Raw genomic sequence first — 23900 nt, 5'->3', positions numbered from 1 at the left:
GTGGGTGTCTGAGGCCCTGCAGAGTAAATCTGACCTTGGGGCTAGGAACTAACACCTTTATATTCACCATCTCGTGAGCCCTTTCGATGGGAGTGGGGGTGTCGCCTCCGTTTTACAGACCTGAAACGTGAAGCTCAGAGATCTGAAGTCTCCTGCCCAAGGTCATAGAACTTGAAAGTGGTGGAGTTAGGATTAGAACTCAGCCAAGCGGGGCCCCTGGCTCAGCCCCTGGGCTGCAGTAAAAGTTCAGCTTTTGTTTCCCCTGGCCGTGGATCCCACCACGGAAAGAGCACATTTAAGGGGAAGGAGCTGAGGCAGAGAGAGGCTGAGGGACCTGCCCAAGGTCACCCAGCTGGGAACTAGCAGCCCTGAACTCTTGTTCTTGCTGGAGCAGGGAGAGTGGATGTGGCCAGAGAAGTCTGAAGCAGGCACAGCCCCTGAGCTCCGGCCGGGCTGCCTCAGCCTCCTGAGAAAGGCAGGGCTACAGAGGGCCTTGGAGGGGGGACTGGGGACAGGGTGTCTTCAGGAGACCCCTACTGGTCTGGACTGCTCCTACCCAACGTGGAAGCTTCTAGCCTCAGAAAGGAAGCCTCCTGTTATCACGATCGCCACCATGTCAACCACAATTACACACCATCACTGTCACCATCACATACCAGCACCCCAAAGTTGCGTCACCCCTTAACATGATCATCACCATGGCCACCAGCGGCATGATCCCTTCCATCGGTGTCATCCTATGCGTAACCAACACCAGCCGAGTAGCCACCCTCCCCCCACCCACCATTTATTCACTGCTTATTGAGCACCAACTGTGTGCCAGGCTGTGTTCTGTGTTTGGAAGATACAGCCATGGAGAGGGGACAGAATTCCTTCCCTTGGGGAGCTTCCAGTGACTTGTCACCACTAATTGCATAAGCCTCCTCACCCCCGAGATTGTCACCATCCTGAGAAGCGCTGTGGCGTGGAGGATAGAGCACAGGCTCTCAGTCGGGAAGATCCCAGGTGGGACTCTGTCCCCTCAGGACAGCTGGCTTTTCTGCAAAACGGAGATGATGAAACCACCCAGGGGAACTCTGACCACCAGAGAGAATGCATGGCACAACCCAGCACTGTCCCTGGTGAGCAGGGTGCCTTCGATAAAGTGTGAGTTTTATGATCATTTCCAACACCGCTGCCATCTGCAATAGGGCTCGTGGAGACTAGGGACTAGGGGACTGGAGGCAGGCACCTCGGTGGCCATCCTGTAATCCGTGCACATAGATGTTTCCAGAAAGAAGAGGCGCAGCTGTATTTAAATAAGTTTGGAAATGGCTTGGGTTAGCAATAGGACTTCTCAGAACTTCTAATATGCTCTTCTGCTTATCTATGACTGTGTAACAACTTACCCCCAAATATAGTGGCTTAAGTAACACCCCAAATTATTTTATAATGTCCTACAATTTTGTGGGCAGGAAATTTGGGCAGAGCTCCGCTAGATAATTTTTCAGTCTCACTTGGCATTGATTGGGGTCACTCAGTGGTATTCAGCTGATAAACAGTCAGAAGTTGGCAAACTGTGGCTCATGGGCTAAATCAGGCCCGACACCTGTTTTTATAGATCAAATTTTATTGGAACACAACCATGCTCCTTTGTTTCTGTATTGTCTATGGCGGCTTTTGCAGTCCAATGGCAGAGGTGGGTGTTTGTGACAGTGACTGTGTGGCCTGCAAAGCCTAACATCTTTACCATGTGAACTTCTGCAAAAGTTTGCTGACCATCCGCCCGGAGGACCTCATGTTGCTCCACTCGCGTGCTATGTGCCTCAGCAGGGCTGGGCCTGCCTTCCTACTCCATGTGGCCTCTCCAGTGTGACTCTGGCTAGATGGACTTCTTATGGCCACTCAGGGCTCCAACAGCGAGGACTCAAAGAGACAGGAAACAGAAGTCTTCTAAGACCCAATCCCGAACCTCACAGGACCACTCCCACCATGTTCTGTTGGTCACAGTGTCACAGAGCCCACTCAGACTCAGGGTGGGACGGGGAGAGAGGCCCCACCTCTTGAAGGCAGGAATGGCAAAGGATTTGAGGCCATGCTTACCTTACCACATGTTAATATGTATGTGAATCTCTACGGGGGAATAGTATTCAGGTCTCCCCCTCTTGGCTGACCCCTGAACTATTTTTGGGGAAGGCCTCACCAGACAAGGGTTCCATCTTTCTTGCTTGAGCAAAGGCTGGCATTTTTGGTTGGGTTTAAGCTTCCTCTCCTTATCAGTCACTGAGGCTTGGAGTTTTCAGGTTCATGGTGTCCCTTAGGTTGGGAAACAGGCTTAGATCCCCGAACTGTGGACTTGGCTCATTCACTATTCATCTATTATGTTTCCACTCACTCATTCACTCATTCACTCATTCATCTGTTCATCCACTCATCTGCCCATCCATCCACCCATCCACCTATTCATCCATCCATCCATCCATCTACCCATCCATCCATCCATCATCCACCCACCTATCCAACATTTCTGATGCCTCTCTATGCTCAGCCCTGTGCTGCACATGCGTGGAGGGCCCCAACATGGATTACACCTGATCCCTCCCCCGGGGGCTCCTAAAGATGCTGATTGACCTGGCAGATGCGGGAGCTGCAGGATGAGAACGTTGCCTCCTGCCTGGGTTTCTTCATGGCTCCTGAAATCAGTGCTCTGGCGCTGGAGCACTGTGCCTAGGGCAGCCTGGAGGACCTGCTGCAGAAGGAGGCCCTGCAGCTGACTGGACCTTCAGGGTCGCCCGGCTGCTGGATCTGATTCATGTGAACAACCCCACCTCCCCCGCCCCCCATGGCCGTTGGCCTGGAGCTGTGGGGGAAATGGGGAGGGTAGGGAGACAAGATGCTCAGACTTCCCAGACCTAGGCTATCTCACTTTGCCTGAGAAACGTGTGGATAGTGTGGCAAAGGGTGAGGGGGAGCAAGAAGGTTTCCTGGAGCCCATGGGAATTCTGAAAGGATCAGGGTCCCCTTCATTCACCACAGGCCCGATGTCCATTGCAGGGCATGGGCTAACTGCACCATGGACGTTTTCCTCGTGGCCGCCACAAGTCCCAAAACCGTATGGTGGATGGCCGCTTTGTGCTAAAGGTCACAGACCACGGCTCTGCAGACCCCTGGGTGCTCAGTGATCTCCCCACCCACGGCCAGTGCCAGAAGGTCAGCTCACGGGCAGGTAGGGGTTCTGAGGCCGCTGTTTAAACAGGTGCTAGTGAGGCAGGGGAAAGGGCAAGGTTGCCCCTCCTCCAGCACTTCGTGCGGGGTGACCAGAGGCTGATGGGTATCCTCTCTGTGCCTTGGCCCCTGGCCTGTGGATGGGGAAGAGCCCGCCTCCTCCCGTGGCTAAAAGGTGAGGGAGGTGACCCCATGTGTGTGACATGCCCCCCCAGCTCAGCCCCAGTGAGTGGTTAGTGGGCGACACTGCGTGGCCCTGCCCTGCAACCTCAGAGCTGCTGGGGATGGCCAGGAGCTGCTGCATGTGCTGGGGAGGGGCCCACAGTAGGGGGACACCCTCACAGGAGATGCCTTCAGTGTTGGCACCGTCCTGCAGGAGGTTCCAAGGAGGCCGGCTCTATGGCTCCTCCGGACTCTCGGCAGACGGTTTGGCCTCCTCCTCCCCACGTAGTCAGGGAGCTCTGTGAACTCGACTGTCAGGACATTCGGGCCTGAACATAACCACACAGACACACTCGCCTAGTTTGACCATCAGAGTTGGTTTCTGTGGCTTAAGCCTGGCAGCCTGCAGCAACTCTGCCAAAATGGCAGCCGCAGTTCCAGGGCTGAGGACACTGTTTCTGGGTGAAAGCCTCAGCCTCTTCCTGCCCCTCCCAGTGTCATTGCCAAGGGTGCAGATGTGCGTGCAGGAACCCCGCCCACAGCCCAGCACTGACCTTGCATCTATATGGGTCTCGGTTCTTCCCCAGCTGTCCCACTGACTTACTGTGTGACCTTACAAAAATCACCCAGCCTCTCTGAGCCTCAGCTTTCTCACCTTTAAATGGGAATCAAATATAAAATGTGCCCAGACATCCAGCCCATGTCTGATGTGACCAGGCTGCTTGGTCTCGGGGGCCTGGTTCTCTGCCTGGGTGGGACTCCTTCAGGAGCGTCTCTGTCCCCATACTTTTGAGTATATGGGAGAATCACTCACACCTACCCCATTGTCGCCTGCTTCAGACACTTTCTCTCCCAGTGCCAGAGCCCAACTTCAGAAACATTTCCTCCCCTTTCATGTTCTCTGTCAGGGCTTCTGGGACTCCAGGCTGCTCTTCCATTGTCCCCCAGCTGCCTCTATCCAATCCCTGGGGCCTGTCCCTGCAGATACCCTGGCATCTCAGCTCCAAGTCCGGGGCAGTGGTGGAGCGGAGCCCACCATTCCTCTCACCTGCAGTGGACAATCTTTAACTCACAAGGAGGCCTGGCCCCGTTTCCGTTCTCCATCAAAGCAGCACTCAGTAAATAATGAGCATTCCAGGCCCCAAATTTATGAGGTGGAGGAGTGGGAAGGAGGGGGCTAGTCAGGCCATTTGTTCAACACTCTGCAGCTGCCCCCCCACCCCCTCATCTGCCCACTGAGAGAGGGGAGACCAGCCAGATGGGCTTGCCAGCCCTGCCTCAGGTGGGGGCTGCCAGGGTTGGGGTTGGGCCGCTGCTGCCTGGGCTACTCTCCCTGATCTCAGGGAGTTAACCGTCAAGGTGCCGCCACCAGGGAACACCGACGGGCACTCGGCGCCACACCGGTTCACCTCACAACTCTGAGTAAATTCTTTCAGGCTCTGAGCATCAGTTCCCTCCTCCGTGAAGTGGGGCCACCGTGCCTGCCTCGAGCAGTTGTGAGGATTCAGGGGCATACCTGAGACTGAGGGCCTGGCTCACGTGGCACCCAATAAAAATCTGCCTGGGTGGCTTTAGGGCTGAGCTAGTGAGGGTCTCAGGTTCTCTCCTGACTGTCCCCCCAGGAAGCCGACTTTGTGAGAATAACATCTTTTTAGACTCTGTGTGTTGGGGGTACTTTTGAGGGGGTAAGGGGTAAGTGCGCCCTGTTCAGAGGCAGTTCAGTGAGGCTCAGACACAAGAAGGGACTTCTCCACGGGAAGCAGGGGGTCAGGATTTGGGCAAAAGTCCCCTGATCCAAGCTTGGTTTAGGGCCAAGCTCTCGCCCTAAAGTCTCTTGGCCTCACCCACGGAGCATCTCCCCGTCGTGCCTTCTCCCTCAGCTGCCTGCAGAGTCCGACCGTCAGGGAGATGCGCTGGGCATGGACAGCCGGCTGGCACAGCTCGGGGAGCACGAGGCCCTGCCAGGCCTGGGCCAGCGCTGGCCAGCAGGTTTGCAGAGGAGGGCTCCATCTCCACGTCAGAGAAGGTGGGAGCCTTCTGTGCTGCTATTTGACTTTCAATATCCGCTGACTGAGAAAATACCTGAAGACAAAATCTGCTCTGAAAGCAGTAACACTTTGAAATGGGTTTGTATTTTAGTCATCACGGCGCCATCTGAACACTTCTGAAAAAAGTGTTGTGTGCATGTGTGCGCAATGTTATTGGTTCCATCTGCTCACACTCCTCCATGAGCACATACAGCCTCCGGACCCTGTAGTCAGGGGCCCTTGGGTCTGAGGCTGCAGGCTGGGAACCTCTGGGAGGACGGGAGGAAACCAAACAGGTCGGCAGGAGATTCGGCCCGGTTCCAGAGGCTGCTTTTTAGCGGCCCTGTGGCTGTGGGCGACTGACTTAACTCCAGGAAACTCAGTTTCCCAGTCTGTAGATGCAGGCACTACCCGCCCCCAACAAGGCAGCCAATGTGGGTGGGGGGAGAGTGCGACCGAAGGAAGCTTCTCCTGGGCTCCCAGGATGCCCTCTTCCTCACTTAGCAGAGGAGGATCCAGCCGCCCTTGGAGATGAACCAGCTGTGCCTGGTGAGAGCCCCAGGGGGTCTGCACTGTTATGCCCCTTTTATCGGTGAGGCAACTGAGTCTCGGAGAGGTGACGGAACTTGTACAGAATGTAAATGGATACTCTCAAAGTTCCCTCCTGATTCGTTGAAAGCCTGAACTTGTGCCCGGCCCCTCTTCCTCCCAGTGTCCTTGTGAATCTCTCAGCTCTCCCAGGCTGCCAAACTGCTTCCTGAGGTTCTCTGCCTGCTTGTTAGGCGGGGAAACCAGGCACCGAGTGAGGCCAAGTGGCAGAGCCAGCTCTGGAACACGGATCTGGCTGCCCTCAGCTTAGCCTGGCGATCTCTATCCCATGCAGACCGGCCGGGAGGTCCACGGCAGGAGTGACCTTGGGGAAACAACGATGATGGTGAAGGTGGTAACCATAAACAGGCAGTTTGCTTCACCCGCCTGCTGGAGTGGGCACGAGCAGGCCTCCAGGAGGCGGGCTGGTCCAAAGAGCCAGGTGGGCATCTCAGGCAGCAGCGCAGCCACAGAGCCTGGGGGTGGCGGAGTGGCTGCTGGGTGCCAGGGCCCTAACGTCCATCATCTCAACACCCCTCTGGAAAAGATAGTTCATTGATCTCATTTCACAGATGGGGAGACTGAGACTCAGAGAGGTCACTGCCTTGTCCACCATCTTACAGAAAGCTGGTGGCAGATGAAGAATCTAAACCCCACTCTTCCCTGAGGTTGACCCTGTCCTAAGACCTGAGACTCTCTGCCTAGTCACACACAGGGTGGACCCAGGAAAGCTATAATCCTGGGGCCACTGGCTAGCAGCCCTGGGGCCAGGAGCAGGGCCAAGGAGTGCCCTCAAGGCCTCCCCCCCCCCCCACAGGCCTGCCCTGCTCTCCCTGCAGGACCCCAGGCTTCTTCCACGGCCCTCCTGGGGGCCTCAGGCCACTACCAGCACAGTGTTTGTTGCAGAAATCACCAGAAAGGTGGCATCGCCCCTCCCCTGTGCCAGCCACTGGTGTCCCCTGACTGGGGGCCACCTGAGTGCATCCGGCTGACGCAGCGGTGTTGGGAGGAGGCTCTGGAAGACAGACCCAGCCTGGACCAGATCTACACCCAGTTGGGGCTCCCTGGAGGAGCTGGGTGCTACAAGAAGTGGCTGATCAGTTCACCTCACTTTGCCCAGCGGGAGCCCAAGGCTGTCCCTGGGGCCTAGAACTCTAAGCAGAAAGGGGGTGATGGGCCATCCCCAGAACCCCCAAGGATGGGGCCTGAGGTGCACCTTTGAGTGCCTCTCTGAGAGCCAAGCCCCATGCTAAGTGCCCCGTTTATTTTATTTAATCCTTCTTGTAGTTGGAAGAACTGTACTGTTCCTACCTGGGTTTTCTAAAAGAGACACTGAGGCTCAGAGAGGTGAGTGGACTTGCCCACAGTAACTGAGGGCTGGAGCCCAAACCCAGGTTCACCTGCCTGCAGAGCTGGCCCTGGGACCCCCAACTCTGTACTGGGCCTCCTCGATCCAGAGCAGTGACGCTGCTGGTGGCTGTGGTGGCATTGCTGATTCCCCACAGGACAAGCAGGAGAGGTGAAGGGCACTGGGCCTCCAGGTGGCCTTGGGGACTGCAGTGGGAGGGGTGAGGCAAGTCCGTAGGAGTTGATGGGGGCAGTGGAGTGTGTGGGCCTGACTGAACTGGCTAATGGTTCCTGCAGGGCCAACCCATCAGGTCTGAGGTGACATCCTCCTGCCTCCCCCTCCCACCTGCTCTCCCAGCCGCAGCGGAGCGCTGTCCAGGAGAGGTGGTGAGGTTGCTGTTGAAGGTCCGGTTCACAGCCACACAGAGTGTCCTTGTGGGAAGACCTGGGAGAGGCACTTCCCCCCGCAGCAGGAAGTGTGCTTCTCTAGAGCAGCTAGTGTAATGGGCCCTTGTCTCTCGGGTCCTGGTCGTGCAATCTGTACTTGTTCTTAGGGAGCTCGTATTGTTCTTAGGGAGCTCATATCCAAACCTGCGACAACATTCCAGCATGCATGGTGCACAGGGACCTCGCTCCTAGATTAGCTTTTTTTTTTTTTCCGAGTTTACTCTCCTTCGGTCCCAGTGTTCTTGTATACTTGTTGTTTTATTTTGTGGCATGTCTTTATTTTCTTAATGCTTAAGTCTTTTTTGGAACACAGAAATGGAGAGATAGAACTAGGTTATTATGTAAATATTCTACGTATATTCTTTCTCCCTTTCTATCCACGCACTTATTCATTCACGTATTCATCCCTTCGTACGTCATATCCACCCACCCATTCAGTATCCATCCATCCATCAGTTTATCCACCCACCCATGCATCTTTGAGAACAACGAATGCCTTGTCCACAGTGTTACTCTAAGAACAAATGCAGTAGGTTAGTGTTTGTTAGTGGTAATGCTGGGCCGGGCATGGGCTCCTTTGCCAAGTCTTCTCTGCTCGCCCCACACAGAACTAACCCATTTACCCACCCCAGCTGTTCATGCTTCCCCTCATCGGAGCTGCCATCCCTGTCTGTTACAGGACTGGTCCCCATCAACTTGTCTCTTCCAGGCGGGGACTGTGTCTGGTTCATTCCCGGGGCCAAGACTGCCACGCTGCAGACTGAGCACAGAGATCTTTGTGGATAAATTGGGATTTTTGTTCCACCTTCAAAAGCACTAACCAGGGCGAGAAGACCAGTGTTACCCACTCCGTGCTGTGGATGCCGGGGAAGTAATCCCAGAACCTGGAGCACCGGATCCGGCAGCGGACTGAGGAACGGAGTCGGAGAGGCAGAAGATGGAAGGCTGCTCTCTCAGATGCCCCCTCCGTGAGGGGCCCCTCAGGGCTTCACTGCATCTCTAGCTTTGGTGGCTCTGGGCACAGGACCTAGAACTCAGTAGGTGCTTAGTAAGTCTGGGTTCCATGCATTCATCCAATTCATTCATTGTTTATCCAACATATTTTCATAGCGCCCTGACAGTGCTAGGCACTGTGTTGGGCACGTGGGTGTTGAACCTCTGCTCCCTCATATTCTTGGAGCCGTAATGTCCCTTACCTCGCTTCAGAAAAAATACCGTTCAGAAAAACATTTGCTGGAGGCCAGTCAGCGTACCACCAGAGATCTCCTGACTCTCAACCCAGGACTTCCCCCTAACATTTCCCCTTACCTCGAAACTGTGGAAAGGGGGGGGTCCTCCTATCTTGTGACTCTGACCCTTCCCATCCCTGCAGGTTGGTGGCTGAAGCTTTGAAGATTGGGACAACTGTGGAGCCGGAGTACTCTGACCAAGTTACCACATACTTCAGTGACATCGTGGGTTTCACCGCCCTCTCAGGCCCGAGTGAGCCCGTTGAAATGGCGGACTTGCTCAGCGACCTCTACACGCTCTTCGATGCTGTCTGGGTGGCCACGACGTGCGCAAGGTGAGGGTGCCAGGAGGCTGGCTTTCTCTCTCTCCTCCCTTTACCACTATGCTTACGCCACACATTTACTTCCAGTCATTTATTCATGTGTTTTTATCAGGTTGCTACTGCTGTGTAACAAAGAACCCCAGACTCCGGGAGTGTAAACAATAAATATTTACTACTGCTCACAAGCCTGTAGGTGGGCTGGAAAGTTCTCTGGACTCATTTGGACTCACTCATGCATCTGTGGGCAGCTGTGGATGAGATAGGAAGCTTGGTTGGGCGTCTTACTTCTCTGGAGCCTTGGCTGGGCAACTCAGCTCTGGCCCACGTGGTCTCCCAGCCTCCAGCAGGCTAGTTTGGCAAGGGCAGACAGGTGAGTCAGCTCCTGTGCCTGCCTTCTGAGAGCTCTTGGTGCTGTAGGTAAAAGACAAAGGCAACCCATGGTGAAAGTATGATCAGGGGAGGCAGAGAAGGCAGAGAAGGCCTTCAATCCAGCCAAGGGCAGACATGCTGAATAAAGAGCAAGGAAGGCTTCTTGGAAGAGATGCCAGCGTTGCTCAGTCTGGGTGTGGTGGCTCCCAGTAAGCAGTGGGGCAGCTCGAGGCTTGAGAGAGCAGGCCTGGTGAGTGCGACGAATACTGAATGGGCTGTGATGGCTGGACATGGAGTGGGCCGGCGGAGGGAGAAGAGGGTGGTGGGGGTGTGGGGAGGGCAATGGGGGCCTTGACAGAGCTGTCAGACCCTCCAGCATCTGTGCACCCCTTGACCCTGGCTTTGAATCCCAGCCTGGCTACCGGCTTCTGTGTGGCTTTGGACAAATGGCTTCCCCTCTCTGGGCCTCCAGTTCTTTTATTTCTATAAAACAGAAACAAGGACCCCAGCCCCAGAAGGGGAACGGGTCCCAGAGGATGGTTGGATCCTACCCCCTGTGGAAGTGCGAGACTAGCTTCCTGCCCCTCTGAGCTCCCTGTGGGGACCTTCCCACCCCAACTCTGCCCCTTATTCTGATCCCGTTGCTGGGGTCTCGGATCAGCTTCAGACATGGTGGAGGAGGTGGGAAGGGAGGCCCCAGGATACGGCCATGCTCACCCTCCGCTGGCCGCAGCCTTCATTTGTGGCCCCCAGCCCCCTTCCAGCTGTGGCTCTCTAAAGACACTGTGACGGGGAGGGCCAGGCCTTGGGGCTAAAGCCAGAGTGGAAATGATGCTTGGACAGGAAGCTTCCGAGAGAACTAACCGTTCGAAGTGCTGAGCAGACTGCTGACAGCATTGTGTGTAGTATCCCAACAACAATAATCGGTACCTACTGCGTGCTCACTACGTACTGGATGGCAGGTGAAGCACTTTATAGATGTATATTAACCCATTTAATTGTCATAATAATCTATGAGGTATTCCCAATTAATACATGAGGAAACTGAGTGACTAAGTAGCCTATCTAATTACATATTCCCAGTGGGACAAGAAGCTGAAATTTGAACTTGGGGACTCTAGTCCCAAGACTCCCCGTTAGGGGGGCTCACCATCCCCACGATACAGACGTCCTCAGAATAAAGCCACAGGTTCAGAGTGGCCCACAGGGTCCTCCAGGAGCTGGCTCTGCCTACCTCCCCAGCTGCATCTCTGGTCAGCCCCCTCCACGACCTCGCTATTCCTCACACCTGCGGTGCTCTCTCGGGCCTCCGGCCTTTGCACATGCCTTTCCCTCCTCCTGGAACACTACTCTCCCTCCTCTTCACCTGGCTCCCTGTCCCTGCCGCCAACCCCGGCCATGGGGGACGCAGGTTAGCTTCCCGCCCTTCCAGACATGGTTAGGAGCCCCCTGTGTGATGCTTTCACGCCTACCCCAGGACAGCACAGCCACATTTTATGGCTCCAACATTACCTCTCTGTCTCCAGTGCCTGCCAACGTCCAACACATAGTAAGTCCTCAGGAACTGAATGTGTTGTTTGTTGAGGCCCAGAGTAGAATCGACTTGCCTGAGGTCGCACAGCCGGTAGGTGGCAGAGCCGGAACAAGAGTCTGCAATGCCCCCCCCCCCCCCCCCCCCCCCCCCCCCCCCCCCCCCCCCCCCCCCCCCCCCCCCCCCCCCACCCCCCCCACCGACNAGCATCCCGAGTCTGCAATGCCCCCCCCCCACCGCCCACTGCCCACACACCTCGCTCTGCCCACTGCACCACACTGCCCAACACTGCCCTGCAGAGACCGGGGCCCTGACATCCCCAGCATGCAGCATCCCTGCTGTTCCCGCCCCAGTCTGTGGTGCTGAGGCCTTGTCTCCTGGGCTGGCTGAACTTCCCTTTTGCCTCCAGAGCCGCCCTGGCCCCATGCGCCCCAGGAAAAGATTCCTCATCTCGTCTCGTCTGGCTGAGCCCTGCAGCTTTGATCTGCCCTGAGTCACCCCTGGCCTGTCTCTTCTTCTCCTGTTAATCTTTTCTCACACATGTGTCCCTCCCAGCTCTGAATCACGCGTTTTAATCTACTCTGAACTCTGGCCAAGAGGTCTGCATCTTTCTGGCAGAGTGAAATGAAATAAAACAAGGCCCGCGCACCCCTCCAGATGTGGGGAACAGGAGGCCCATTCCTCATGATGTGCGAGCGTGTCTCTCATCACTCACGCCATCCACCCTGGTTCCCCTCCATCCCCAGCAGGATCTGGTTACTGCTCTTTAATCCGGTCTGGGCTGGGAGGCCACCAGGCAATCATTTCCTGGTTCCACAGAGACTGCAGTTCCCTCCCAGCACGCCCTGAGTGAGCGTTTTTATGGAAAGAACTCTAGAGCAGAGCCCACGTGGGCTGCCCCAGGGGGTGAGCCTGGCCCCGCCACACTTCCAAGTGACCCTGGACAAATCACCTCACCACTCCAAACCTCAGGCTTCCATTTGTGAGCAGAGATAAAAGTGTTTATGGATTACAGTTGTTCTACAGACAAGTGACACGAAGGAAAGTGCTATCGTTCCTTTGCTCACCATGACTGTAGTGGGTAGAGCTGCAGATGCAGCCACTGAGGCCTCTCCCTGGAAGCACAGACCAGGGACAGGGGTGGCATCGGCACTTAGTTAAGCATCTACAGAGGGATGGCACAGCCTAGGGATTGTCACGGGGTATTTCATTTAGCCTTTGCAGTGCCCCTTGGAGAGATGGATCATTATCTCTACTGTGCAGATGAGAACACAGGCTCAGAGAGGTAGGTGACTCGCCCAAGGTCACACAGCAAGCCAATGGTGGAGTGGCTTGCTGTGTTTGTTAGTACGGAAGCCCCTGCTCTCACCTCTCCCCTGGCTGTGTTCTCCCATCTGCGACAGGGCCACAGCTGTGTACACCCAGGCATGGCCCTCACTTGCAGCCATGACCTAAGATCTAACTAAGTCTTCGAGAGATCACCCTTATGAGGCTGAGTTCCTAGCGAGTGGATGTGGTGCCTGGTCAGCTCTGTGTCGCTGGGGTTGTTCACACCACGCTCTCCTTTCCAGCTCAGGCAGCAGGCAGATGGAGGGCTTGAGGTCGACTTTCCCAGTTGGAGAATGTGGTCTGGATGTGAAGCCACCATGGCGCTTGCTACTGCACCTCCTCCCCCGTCTGGACCTTGGGTCACACATCTGAGGCCATGCTGGGTCCCCAGAGCAGGTGCATTGTCCTTGAGTTGCAGCCACACACCTGGTGGGCTGCTGGTGAGGCCCATCAAGCAGCAGGCCTCCCAGGCTGCGTGAGAGGCAGAACTCGGCCCAGACACACGTGCAGGGCAGGGTCAGAGGGAAGCGTCGCACGGCAGGCAGAACCTCTCTCCTCAAAAGAGAGAGAGAGAAAGGGCCGAGCCATGTGCACTGAGAGGCAGAACAGCAAACGAGCTCTGGAGCTGAAGTGACCAAGTTCAGAGCTACGCTGTGTGACGTTGGTGACTGACTTAACCTCTCTGGCTCAATTTCCATCTGCAAAATGGCAATAGTAATAATACCTACTTCGCAGAATTCCTGGGAAGATCTAGTGCGTGATATTGGTAAAGGATTTGGAACAGCGTCTAGCATGTAATAACTGCTACACAGTATTTCAACACTTGATCTTGCCCTCTTCCAAGAAGGGGATAAGCCGGGAGAAAGCTGGGCCTCACTCATATCTTTCTTTCCTAGGGTGTGGGTTGGGAGACCTCTTTCCTCTGTGGAAATATACACAGCTATTGGGGGGAGGTAGCCTTGCCCCTGCCCCAGTCACCACCAGCCCATAAATGCCGGGTGGACAATGGTAGATGACATGGAGGGAGAGGGAGGGCACGCAGCCCTGAGGAGGGGAAATCTTTTCCCCAGCTGGTGACCAGAAAGATTTTATGGACTCAAATCGAGTGTGAACTGGGCTGGTGGAGGGCTTGGTTCTCAACAGACAGGAATTTGTGGGGAGCATTTCAGGCAGAGGGGCCTGACGATCGCGTCCTTGAGCTGAGCGAGTGCCCCGTGTCTGTGGAAAGTAGAAAGGTCCCCGTTAGGCTGAAGCATGGGGAACCAGGAGCAACCATTAGGATTAAGTCAGGAAATCCTGCAGACTGTGGGAACCCCCGATTGCTAGGTGATGGGACAGGAATATTAAGCCATTGGCCACGGACAGCAAAGTTAACTAACTGAGCAGATTGTGGTGTGACCGGGGCAGATCACTTCCTGGTGTTAGGGTAGAGACAGCTGGGGTGAGGGGAGATTTGGGGGACAGAAGCAGTAGGGCACAGTCCACCAGCAATGTTGTACACTGAGTTACAGCGCCCTCTGTGGGCAAGGAAAGCATCACCACGATTATTATTATCCACCAGATGCTAAGGGAGAGTGGTCATGCCTGGCTAGGAGGAGGGCTCTGCTTCCCAGCCCCAGGGTGCCAGCACATGCTGGCTGGAGGAGTAGGAGCACAGGATATGAGTTCTTTAGCTGCAGAGGGGAAACCTCGGGAGGGGCAGTCGCCATTGTCAGCCTGGCTCCCGACTGGTCTGGCGTGTGGCAGCTGGTGGGGTGGGGGAGAAAGCCGTGGTACACGTGTCCTCAACTCCTGGAACAGGGCCTTAGGAACAGAGAAGACGTTTAGGAAAAGTGTGTGGATTAAATTCCGATGGTAGACCTGGAACCAGCAGGTAAGGGGCTAGTTTCCATTCAACTCAATATTTGAAAGTCAGGGTTACCCAAAGGGGGAAGTGGCCGCTCCAAGGAGGGACCCTCCTATTAACACAGGTGAGCAGGCTGGGATGGCCCCCGGGGCTGGGGAGGAGTGCAGGGGCGGGGGGCCTTTGAAGTCCCTCCCACTTCTGAGAGTCTGTGATCCTGTCTTCTCCAAAACCATTAGCCAAGGAAATGATGATGGTGATGATGCGGACAAAAGTGTCCATTTATTGAGCATTGTACTGCGCCTGGTTCTTAAAGTGTGGCGCCTGTCCAATGCATTCCGCATGGGAAGAAACAGGCTCACATGGGCGAAGTGGTCTGCCCCCAGTATAAATGGTAGAGCCAGGGTTTGAGCCCACATCTGCCTGATTACAAATCTACATTCTTTTCCCTACGTGTTGGAAGGCCAATGAGGTTTGGAAAACAGGATATATATTCAATATACATTTGTTCTTTTGCAGATGAAACCTTGATCTGCCACAGTGGCATCGTGCAGGCAGGGCACCCGCATCTGCTCCCAAAGAGCTCATGCGCTGGGGCCAGAGGGGATGAGACGGGCATGGCCGCCTGCAGCTCAGACAACGCGATCTGAAAGACCAGACCCAGTCATTGCTAGAGCGCCTGACTCGAGAGGCCTGGCAGAGACCTCGCTGCGGGCTCCCGAGGGGTGGCCTTGTGCGGGAGGTGGGGAAGACTAGGGGGAGCGTGCTCTCATGCAGGAGTGTGAAGGCTGTGATCTCTAGGTGGAGACCACTGGGGACGCCTCCATGGTGGCATCGGGGCTGCCCCAGTGTGAGGGGAGCCAGTCCGAGGCTGAGACTGCCAACACAGACCTGGACATCCTCAGCTCTGTGGGCGACTTCCAGATGAGGCACATGCCCAACGTGCCCATTTACGTTAGGGCTGGGCTACGCTCAGGTAGGGCTGGGGACCATGTGGGTGATGGGCCAGACCAGTCTCCCACCCCTGCCTGCGGTATTTATTGGCTGAGACAACCCCAATGATGTGCTTCTGAAATTCTGGATTCTAAAACTCTATGATAGAAAAAATGTGTGTTTCTTTCTTCTTCCTGTTATTTTAAGGTGTTATAAATCACAGAACCTGTGTTTAGAGATTCACATATCTTTGTCTTGTCGTCTATTAAGAGCATAGAAGCTCTGGCTGAGGAGCAGACAGTCTGATGGAAGAGGCAGGCAGAGACCGTCTGTGGTCAGGCGAACAACTGGAGGTTTGCTGGGATGAGTCTGAGAGAAGCCTCAGGGTCTTTGATATATCCTCCCCATGCCCCCGTTCTTCCCCCCTCCATAGCGTCTCCTACAGGATAAAGGCCAAACACCCTGCCCCCATGGTCACCAAAGCCCCTGGGAATCTCTCCAACCTCGCCTCCCGCCACGCCCCACTTGGCCCCTAACCAGATGCAGCTGTTTGCAGTTTCCCACAGGCACGTGGGCTCTGCCTCTGGCCCTGGCACTTGCTGTTCCCTGCTGACTCATTCTCTCACCTTCAAGAGACATCTCGAGCACCGCCTCCTCGAGGAAGTCCCCTGGGCTGGGTCTCAGTTCCCTCTCTGGGTTGGCACAGTGCTGGTGTTTTCCTTTTCACGCCGTTGACCAGAGTTTACCCATCTCCCCACTGAACCAGGAGTAGAAACTGGCTTTGATTTATCTGTGTCCCCACCCCCGCCAGCCCAGAACCTGGCATAGATGGCATGTCCTCTCTAGAAGTTTTTGGAAACTCCAGAGAGCCACATCCTCACCCCCTCACCCCCTCGCTGGAGCCTGAGATGCTGGGTGGGGGTGGCCATGCGGGCAGGAGGGGCAACACGGGGTCACAGGGACTTCTGTGTGGCACAGGGCCTGCTGGAGCCCACTTAGTACACTGGGATTCAGGGCCCTGTGTGGTGGGGGCCGTGGGGCTCACCGCACCTCAGTTCTGCCTCTTTGGAGACACTGTTAACGCCGCATCTCGGATGCGGTGCACAGGGCTGTGTGAGTGTCTCCGGTTCCTACTCCACCTCAAGGACCACTGCAGCCTGGCTGTTTGAACCTGCGCTTAGTAACAGTTCACCACCTGGTGGTGGCTCGCACTAGCTGTTGGTCGAGTCACTGTAAGGAGATAATGTATGTCACTGGTTCTTTTAACTTTCCACGAGGTTTTTGTGATCATCTCATGAGAAAATTACCAGGGAAAACAATGACTCAAGAGGCAGGAAACCGAGGTCTTAGTTCTGACTGCAGCTGGTGTGCTCAGTGTCCTGGAGCACAGCGCTCCTCCTCTAGGTCTCAGTTCCCCCGTTGTTACAGCGAGGAGACCCTTCTAGTGTTTCAATGCCATTTTAGGGTCTTGCTGGCAGCAGGAGCCACTCTGTGGTTTGGTTAGAGCAGCCAAAAAGTTGAAGCCCTAAGACCTCTGCTTCTGGCCTCCCTGCTGGTGTGCCATACACTGCCATTCAGTGCCCGCCCCGTAAAACCAGATGTTGCAGCTCTGCTGGGCAGTCCTGCTTTTAAAAGGAACAAACCTCTTATCTGCTCTGACTCAGCCTTCATAGACTTCTCTACAGGTGGAAATTCTGTTCCTGGTGGTTGTGACTTCATCCTGAGTTCATCTTAACTCTTAATCTGTGTATCGTGCTTTTCCTCAAGGCCTCTATTTTAGGGACCAACCACCTTCTAGAGAGATGAGAGAGCCAGGCAAAGGGTACAGCATGAATCAGACGTGTGTGCGTTACTGACTGGCTGGAACTGGGGCTATCACTGGCACCTAATGATTTCACCAAACACGGGGTACGCTGTCACCAGGTGGTGACGTGGATTACACCCTCCTTCTCGGCATACAAAATGCACGTCAGCAGAAGCACTGTCCAGACACTGCTTGGCCTGGAGGAAGGCCACAGCATGGACACCAGAGGCCAGACTGAGCTAAAGGTGAGAGACTTTATTTCCTGGTGTCGGTGAGGAAAGTGGGCGGCAGGAGAGTCTTGTCTGATCAATGTGACTGAAGGAGACACCTGCCTAGGGTGGGGGCGGAGCCGATCACCTTTATGTATTCTCTCCGCGCCCCACGTGCTGAGGGCACACTTCTCCCTGCAAGCCCTCTCTCACTGGCCCCTCATGAGAAGGGCCTGGGCAGAGAAGCCACTGTTACTAATGGGCGACCTGGGCCCCATGCTGGCATACAACCTACATATTTATTACTCCCAGCAGTAATGACAGGGGGACCAGTGTCCCTGTTTTATAGTTGAGGAAATTAGAGAGGCAAGGTGACTTGTCCAAAGTCCCACAGCCTGTCCCCTGGGTCTGGTGGCTCTGAAGCCTGTGCTGTCTCCATGACGCGATCGGGCTCCTACTTGTCCCTCGGACACTCGCCGAAGCCTGCCCTGACCCGGGGACACTCGTCCCCCTCTCCCCCAGTGGAAACTGTCGTGCCGTCTCCGTGCACCCACTGGTCTGACACCAGCCCTCTACTGTTGCAGATGGGATGCTGGGTGGCATTGGCCTGTGAGCACCCTCTGAGAGAAACTGTAACCTCTGCCTCCTTTTTTAATGTTAATGTTCATGAACTGGTGTGGTATTTCTAGAATTTTCTTTTTTCCCTACCCCACCTCCTCTCTTTCCCCCAATTCCTCAGCTTGAGCCAGGCTGGGTGGAGAGAGTAGAGCGGCCTGGGCATTTAAAGGCCCAGAACTGTGACCGGGCCTCAGAAACTGGGTGCTCCAGGGGACCCAGTGCACTGTGCTGCGGAATGTTAGAGTAGGAGGGTGCAGCTCAGAGAGGGGCAGTGACTCGTCCAGGGTCACACAGCCTGTGAGGGCTGACAAAGTGCAATCCTTTGCCCTGGAGGCTGAGGTCATGGGAGAGTGAGCTGGAGTGAGTCAGGGCAGGTGTGTCTTGTTGGGGTGTGGGCACCGGGTGTCCGGAGGAGCAGAGGCACTCTGATGGCAGAAGGGGGCGCCTCGAGGGAATGGGGAGGGTGGCAAGCCAGTTTCGTTCGCCTGGCCTGGGGGCTCCAAGGGGCAAAGCCATCTCTGCCCCAGGGCGAGGCGTGGAAGCTCTAGACCAGCTGGGCCTGACTCTAGGGCCCCTCATGCCCCCTCCATCCTAACCTCCAGGCAGGTGCACCCCCCATCCCAGGGAGGACCCCAGGTTCTTCAGCGGTTGGGGAGAATCACAGATCATAGAATTCCTGGCACCTTAGCATTCCAGATCTGCTGGCCATGGAACTCATAATTGATTTTTTATTTCTCTGACAGATAACTATTAACTCATCGACTCTGCACAGCAACTGTGTGAGGTATTAGGGCAACTGAGCACCGAGAGGTGAAGTAGGTCTGGCAATGTCACACATAACAAGTGAGAGAGCCAGGGTTTGGACCCAGAGAGTGCACCTCCACGCTCCAGGCTGCTCTCCATAGAGCCGCTGCAGCTGTGAGCCTCTGCCCGGCTCTCCGCCCGCAGGCTGCTCACCTCTCTCCCCGCTCCTCCGGGGGGAAGGGCGGGGAGGAGACCTACGGGTGGCGGGGAAGGCAGGCTTCCCCAGCCCCGCCCTGCGCCTCTGGACGTCAAACTTGGGTGAGTAAGAGGAATTTCCCCCAAAGTTTAGCCTCTTTTGTATGAAATCTGATATTTATTATTTTTTCCAATTATAAAAGTCTTACCTGTCCAGCATGGGAAACTTGGAAAACATGGCATTCTTTAATGATTATATAACCGTCACCTTCTCACTCCCAAGAGGCAGCACCGTTAGCGCTTGGCCCGGTTCCCGAAGGCCTGTTTCTGAGGGATTTCTGTCATGGATGAGACCGTGCTGCCTGGACGACTTCTTCTGGCCTGAGCTCTCAGGTCCACACGCTGAGGGCCCGCTGTGCTGTTCAGAGCACATGTGAAACACACTCGTGTTGCCAGTGTCAGGGGTGCGACTCGGGGGCCCACCGCCACTAGCTCGCCTCCCGCTCTTTCTCCCGCGGCGGAGCGTGCAGACGCTTCCCGTTCTGAGCTGCCTACAGGCAACGCGTTGATAAATATTATTGGCCATTTGTTCCCATTCAGACTACTTTTGTGGAGGTTGGAGGGCAAGGGTCACAGGCGTTGCCAATTCCTGAGAATTATAGCTTCCTATAAATAAGAAGGTCCCAGGGCCTATACGGGCCCACGGGTCATTCCACCGGTGGGGCGACTGAGCCGGGGGATGGCCAGAGGCCCCACAGGGCCCCACAGGGCCCCACAGCGTGAACACAGCCCAGCTCCCTGACCAGAGTTTTTCCTTTGTCAGAACTTCCCACTGGCTCCTCTCAGTTCTCCCAGGCTGCGCCCCTCCCTGGCTGCCTCCTGCTGTCTCTCAAAGATGAGAAATGTGTGGGACACACCTGGGCTTCCCGGGAAAGGACCAGCGCTAGAGGAGCCGGGGCTGTGTGTCCTCTGAGTGGGTAGATTGATGTGGACGGGGGTGACTGGCAGGGAGCCAGCTGCAGCAGCCGCTTCCCTTCCACCCTGCTGCCTGGGCGCCCCAAGGTCTCGGGACCCCCAGGGGTCCTGGGGCAGAGCGGTGCCAGAGGACAGGAACTGGCCCCATTCAACTCCAAGTGGCCTCCCCCAGCAAAGAGCAGGGACCAGAGAGGCAGCGAGGGGACAGGGCGTGGATGGGCACACACTGGCATACAGAGAAGCCGCCGGGATGCAGGACGCACAGATACACCCTTTTCATGAGGACCGCCAGCCTCCAACTAGGCTTGTTCGCACAAAGACGTCCACTCAGCCTGGAGTCCTTCAGTCCTGCAGGAAGTCTGTGTGGGCAGCTTACTGGAGTGGCAGCATGGTTGAGGGTGGGGCCTGGGTCCAGGACCTTGGGCAGGTCCCTGTGCTCTCTGCACCTCTCCCTGCACCACAGCAGCCTCTGCTCACCCACCCCCAGGAGAGCGGCTTCGGCCCTTGGTGAGGCCCCTACTCCAACCAGCCCTCTTGCCACTGCTCTGAATGCAAGCGCTCCACTTCCCACCCCACTTGTCGCCTGCACTCGAGATGCACTTCTCAGAAGAAGGCCTGTCTGCTGGTGTTGACTTCACTTCCTCACCTCCCACTCCCTGCCCAGCCCCGCAGTCTGACTTCCACCCCCACGCCCAGAGCGCTCCGTGAAGGTAGCCGGTGACCGCCACCCCTGCCGCTAGATCTGAGAGCAGTTTTAGTTTTCAGCCTGAGTGCTCAGCCCCATTTCCCCTCTGCCCTTTAGCTTCCTAGAAACGCCTCTCCCTAACTCCTGGGCACCTGCTAAGCTGGGCCTCTGAGGCTCACGGCCCTGGGGCTCCTCTCCTCTCCCATCCCTTACGTGCTGGGGTGCTCAGGGCTCTTCCCTGGGGCTCTGCATCCCATCCGGATGCCGAAAATACCCCTTGTGGGCCTCAGGCCCCCGCTGCCCCTCTGTCCCCAGGACCCTGCAGCGTACACTGTGTCTCACTCTTTCCTCCTGGAGCCCTCGTGGCACCGCAGAGCCCTGGGTCCACCTGGCGCTGGCCGTCCTCCCGAGTTCTCTTCCCATGGGTGGCCTTGCTGTCCTCCCTCAGGAAGCCAGACTCCGTCTTGGAATCTTCAGCAATCCCACAGCTCAGCTTCCATCAGACCCCCGACCTGCCAGGCCTCCACCTCCCCACCTCTCTCCTGGCCACAGCAGGGGACTCCTCACCATCCCCCCTCACCCACTGGGCCTTCATTGGTCCCCACTGGCAGCCAGAGTGATCTTTTAAAGAAAACACAAAGGTGATCAACATGAAAGTTCCCTATTTAAGCCTCTGGGGCTTCTAATCCCTCGGAAGGTCAAGCCCAAACTCTTTCCTGCTGCCTCTGAGGCCCTGCTCCCTCCGGCCCCTGCCTGCCCCTAGTCCTTGTCTCTCCTGCCACCTTCCACTGCCATGGCACCTGCTCGGGGCCTTCTCACTGTTCCTTAATATACACTGAGCTTCTTCCCACCCCAGGGCCTTAGCTCTCTCTGTCCCCTGTCCCTGGGAGGCCCTGGCCTGGACCCTTCCTGTCCTGCAGGTCTCAGCTCTGATGCCGCTTCCTTCGTGGGATAGCTCTGATCACCCACTCCTGCTGTCCCCGGTACCCCATCTCCCAGCACTGCATCCCCGCAGCCCTTGTTACTCCCTAATATGTCCTGTTGACCTGTGTGTGGAACGCTCCCCTGCATGAACAAGCCTGGACGTCCCGGCCGTCCTGTGCCTGCACAGCCCTCTGTGCCGGAGCCCCCCCTGTCCCGGGAGTGGGGACCAGCAGGCCCGGCGGCCACTGGCCATTCCAAGCTCCCTCAGCTGATGACTTTTCCAGTCTCAGCCAGAAACCTTAGAAAGTGCCAGAAACATTTCCATCTTCTTGGCTCAGGGAGGGAGGAGCGTAGCGACCATTCCCCCAGGCCTCCGGGCAGGAAGGGCAGAATCCCGCACCAACTCGGGCCCATGGGCTCAGACCCGGCAAGTGAGCAGGCAGGGGACTGCGCTCACGGGCACACACACACACAAACAAGTGCACAAATGTGCTTATATGCACCACACTCATCACAGACATTAGGGGGAAGCCCCTCAGCCTGCTCAGAAACGATATCACAGACAGATCCACAGACCCATGGACACCCGGACTCCCCACAGGAAGAGCGAGGATGCCCATTGGATGGGAACTTGTCTTAGAGTTGCATTCATAAGGCAGTTACCAAATTGTACTTGAACTGCTGTTGCTCGTTTTTTTAAGACAAATTTTCTAAAGAGGCTTTTATCCTCCCTTTCTGTATTCTTCATATCTGAATAAGTCATACATCTTTAAATTTGGCATGTTTGGGAAGACTGGTCGAGATTAGGGGAAGGGGGCAAAAGGCCCCTCCATGTCTTGGTGTGGCCACGGCCCAGGCAGTGGGGCCCACGGAAGTGCCTCCTGTCACGTGTCACAGAGACACTCCACACAGTGGCCCCTCTCTCCCCTCGTTTCTGCTAACCGGGCTCAAAAGCAGCCCCACCAGGTCGCTGTGAGTCATTCAGAGCCTGGCTGCCTTCTCTGTGTGAAGGCAGTAACCCAGCTCTACATTCCCCAAGCACACGTGGGAAGCGAAAATGTGAATATGAGCGTGAGCAGGGTGGGGGTCTGGTGTCCCTGCCCTGGACTTGGGTAATAGCCAGAGTTACAGAGCCCCTCACCCCAATGGCCTCCTTAGGCCATGTCCTAAGGAAGAAGGGACAGAGCTGGGTCCAGCTCCCCATCTCCTGGGAGACCTCAAAGCCACATGTACAGGGGAGTCAGCAGCACCACGCCTCTCTGACTCTTGGCCCCCTGAAGTTCATGTGTCGGGCACCAGCAGGCCCACGGCAGGGCCAGTGTGGAGGTCGGGAGAAGCCGGGGAGCCGGAAAAGGGGCGCCTTGGAAGCAGTGTGGGCTCCTAATCCCCACACCCGCTGTTCCCAGTGGGGTTTTATTGTTCCTGTTTCTTCTTTTCCCTTAGGGATTCCTGGAAGGACCTCAGAAACCGAGAAATCAGGGCAGCTTTTGCCAAAGTCCGCCAGCGCTCAGCTGGCCCTCCCTGCTCAGAGAAGGCCTAGGCTGGGCCCCGAGGAGAGGGACAGAGTGGGATGGGGCCTGCCCCAGCCCAGAGACTCTGGTGCCTGGACACTGGCAACACCTCTTCCCACTCTGCTCCCCTCAAAGAATCCCCTCGCTGAGCTCCCTGGCAGCCAAGTGGGTGCCCATTCACAGTGCCTGGGCGATAGTAACTGATGTGTTCTAGAATGAATCCTATGGGTAAACTTGCCTCTTGACACAAAAGCAGTAAAAACAGAAATATTCCTGTCCTTTAAGTCAGTGCTTTGTCCTCGACAAACTGTTTTGCCTCCGAGAGCACATCAGAGCAGAGCTCACTGCTCCTCACATCGAGACCTCTGCCCCCCAGAGGGGAGAACTACTATAAAGGACCCATAGACAAAACCAAGGGAGGGGGCGTGGAAGCAAGGGAGGGAGGTGGGTTTGGAGGCGGGGAGGGGGCCAGAAAATGCAGAGAACTACAATTGAACAACAATAAAATAACTTTTTTAAAAAAGAACTCTGTCCCTATTGCACAGCCAAGGTGCCCAGGTACAGGGGCGGAGGATTGTTTGTCCCCTTGGCGAGAATGGAAGCAAGACAGGTACCAGGAACTGGAGCCAGGCAGACGAGGGCTCCAGGCTCAGCAGGGCCACCTTCCCACTGGGGCCTTCGTTTTGCTGTCTCTGAAATGGGGGTGAGAGGGCCCACGCAGGCTCACTCCTAACACAGGCCCTGGCCCACGGTGAGAACTCAGAGAACACTACCTGTGCCCCCTGCCTCCTCCTGGAGCCAGTCTCATCCTTAGGGCGTCTGTGAGCACTGGGCTGAGAGTGTCCAGGTCATGGGCTCCTAGAACATCTGGGGGAGGGGAGGAGAGTGGCTTGATTCTTAGGA

General features: G+C 56.1%; 1 protein-coding gene across 1 annotated transcript in view; it reads left to right on the top strand.

The window, feature by feature from the left end:
* The window catches only part of LOC118981631 (guanylate cyclase D-like), a 41016-nt gene extending 17671 nt beyond the window's left edge, over nt 1–23345 (top strand). Inside the window, 9 exon segments of the mRNA XM_037038434.1 lie at nt 6821–7035; nt 8582–8712; nt 8714–8743; nt 9148–9311; nt 9314–9339; nt 15201–15375; nt 16347–16443; nt 17285–17381; nt 22930–23345. Coding sequence (XP_036894329.1) covers nt 6821–7035; nt 8582–8712; nt 8714–8743; nt 9148–9311; nt 9314–9339; nt 15201–15375; nt 16347–16443; nt 17285–17381; nt 22930–23211 — 1217 coding nt within the window. The 3' untranslated portion in view covers nt 23212–23345.
* Nucleotides 23346–23900: the final 555 nt, after the last annotated feature.

Source organism: Sturnira hondurensis, unplaced genomic scaffold (assembly GCF_014824575.4).
Source record: "Sturnira hondurensis isolate 20B ecotype Veracruz unplaced genomic scaffold, ASM1482457v3 Scaffold0024385, whole genome shotgun sequence".
Lineage (NCBI taxonomy): Eukaryota > Metazoa > Chordata > Mammalia > Chiroptera > Phyllostomidae > Sturnira > Sturnira hondurensis.
The sequence above is the reverse complement of the archived record's forward strand: the minus strand, read 5'-3'. Positions and strand labels throughout refer to the sequence as shown.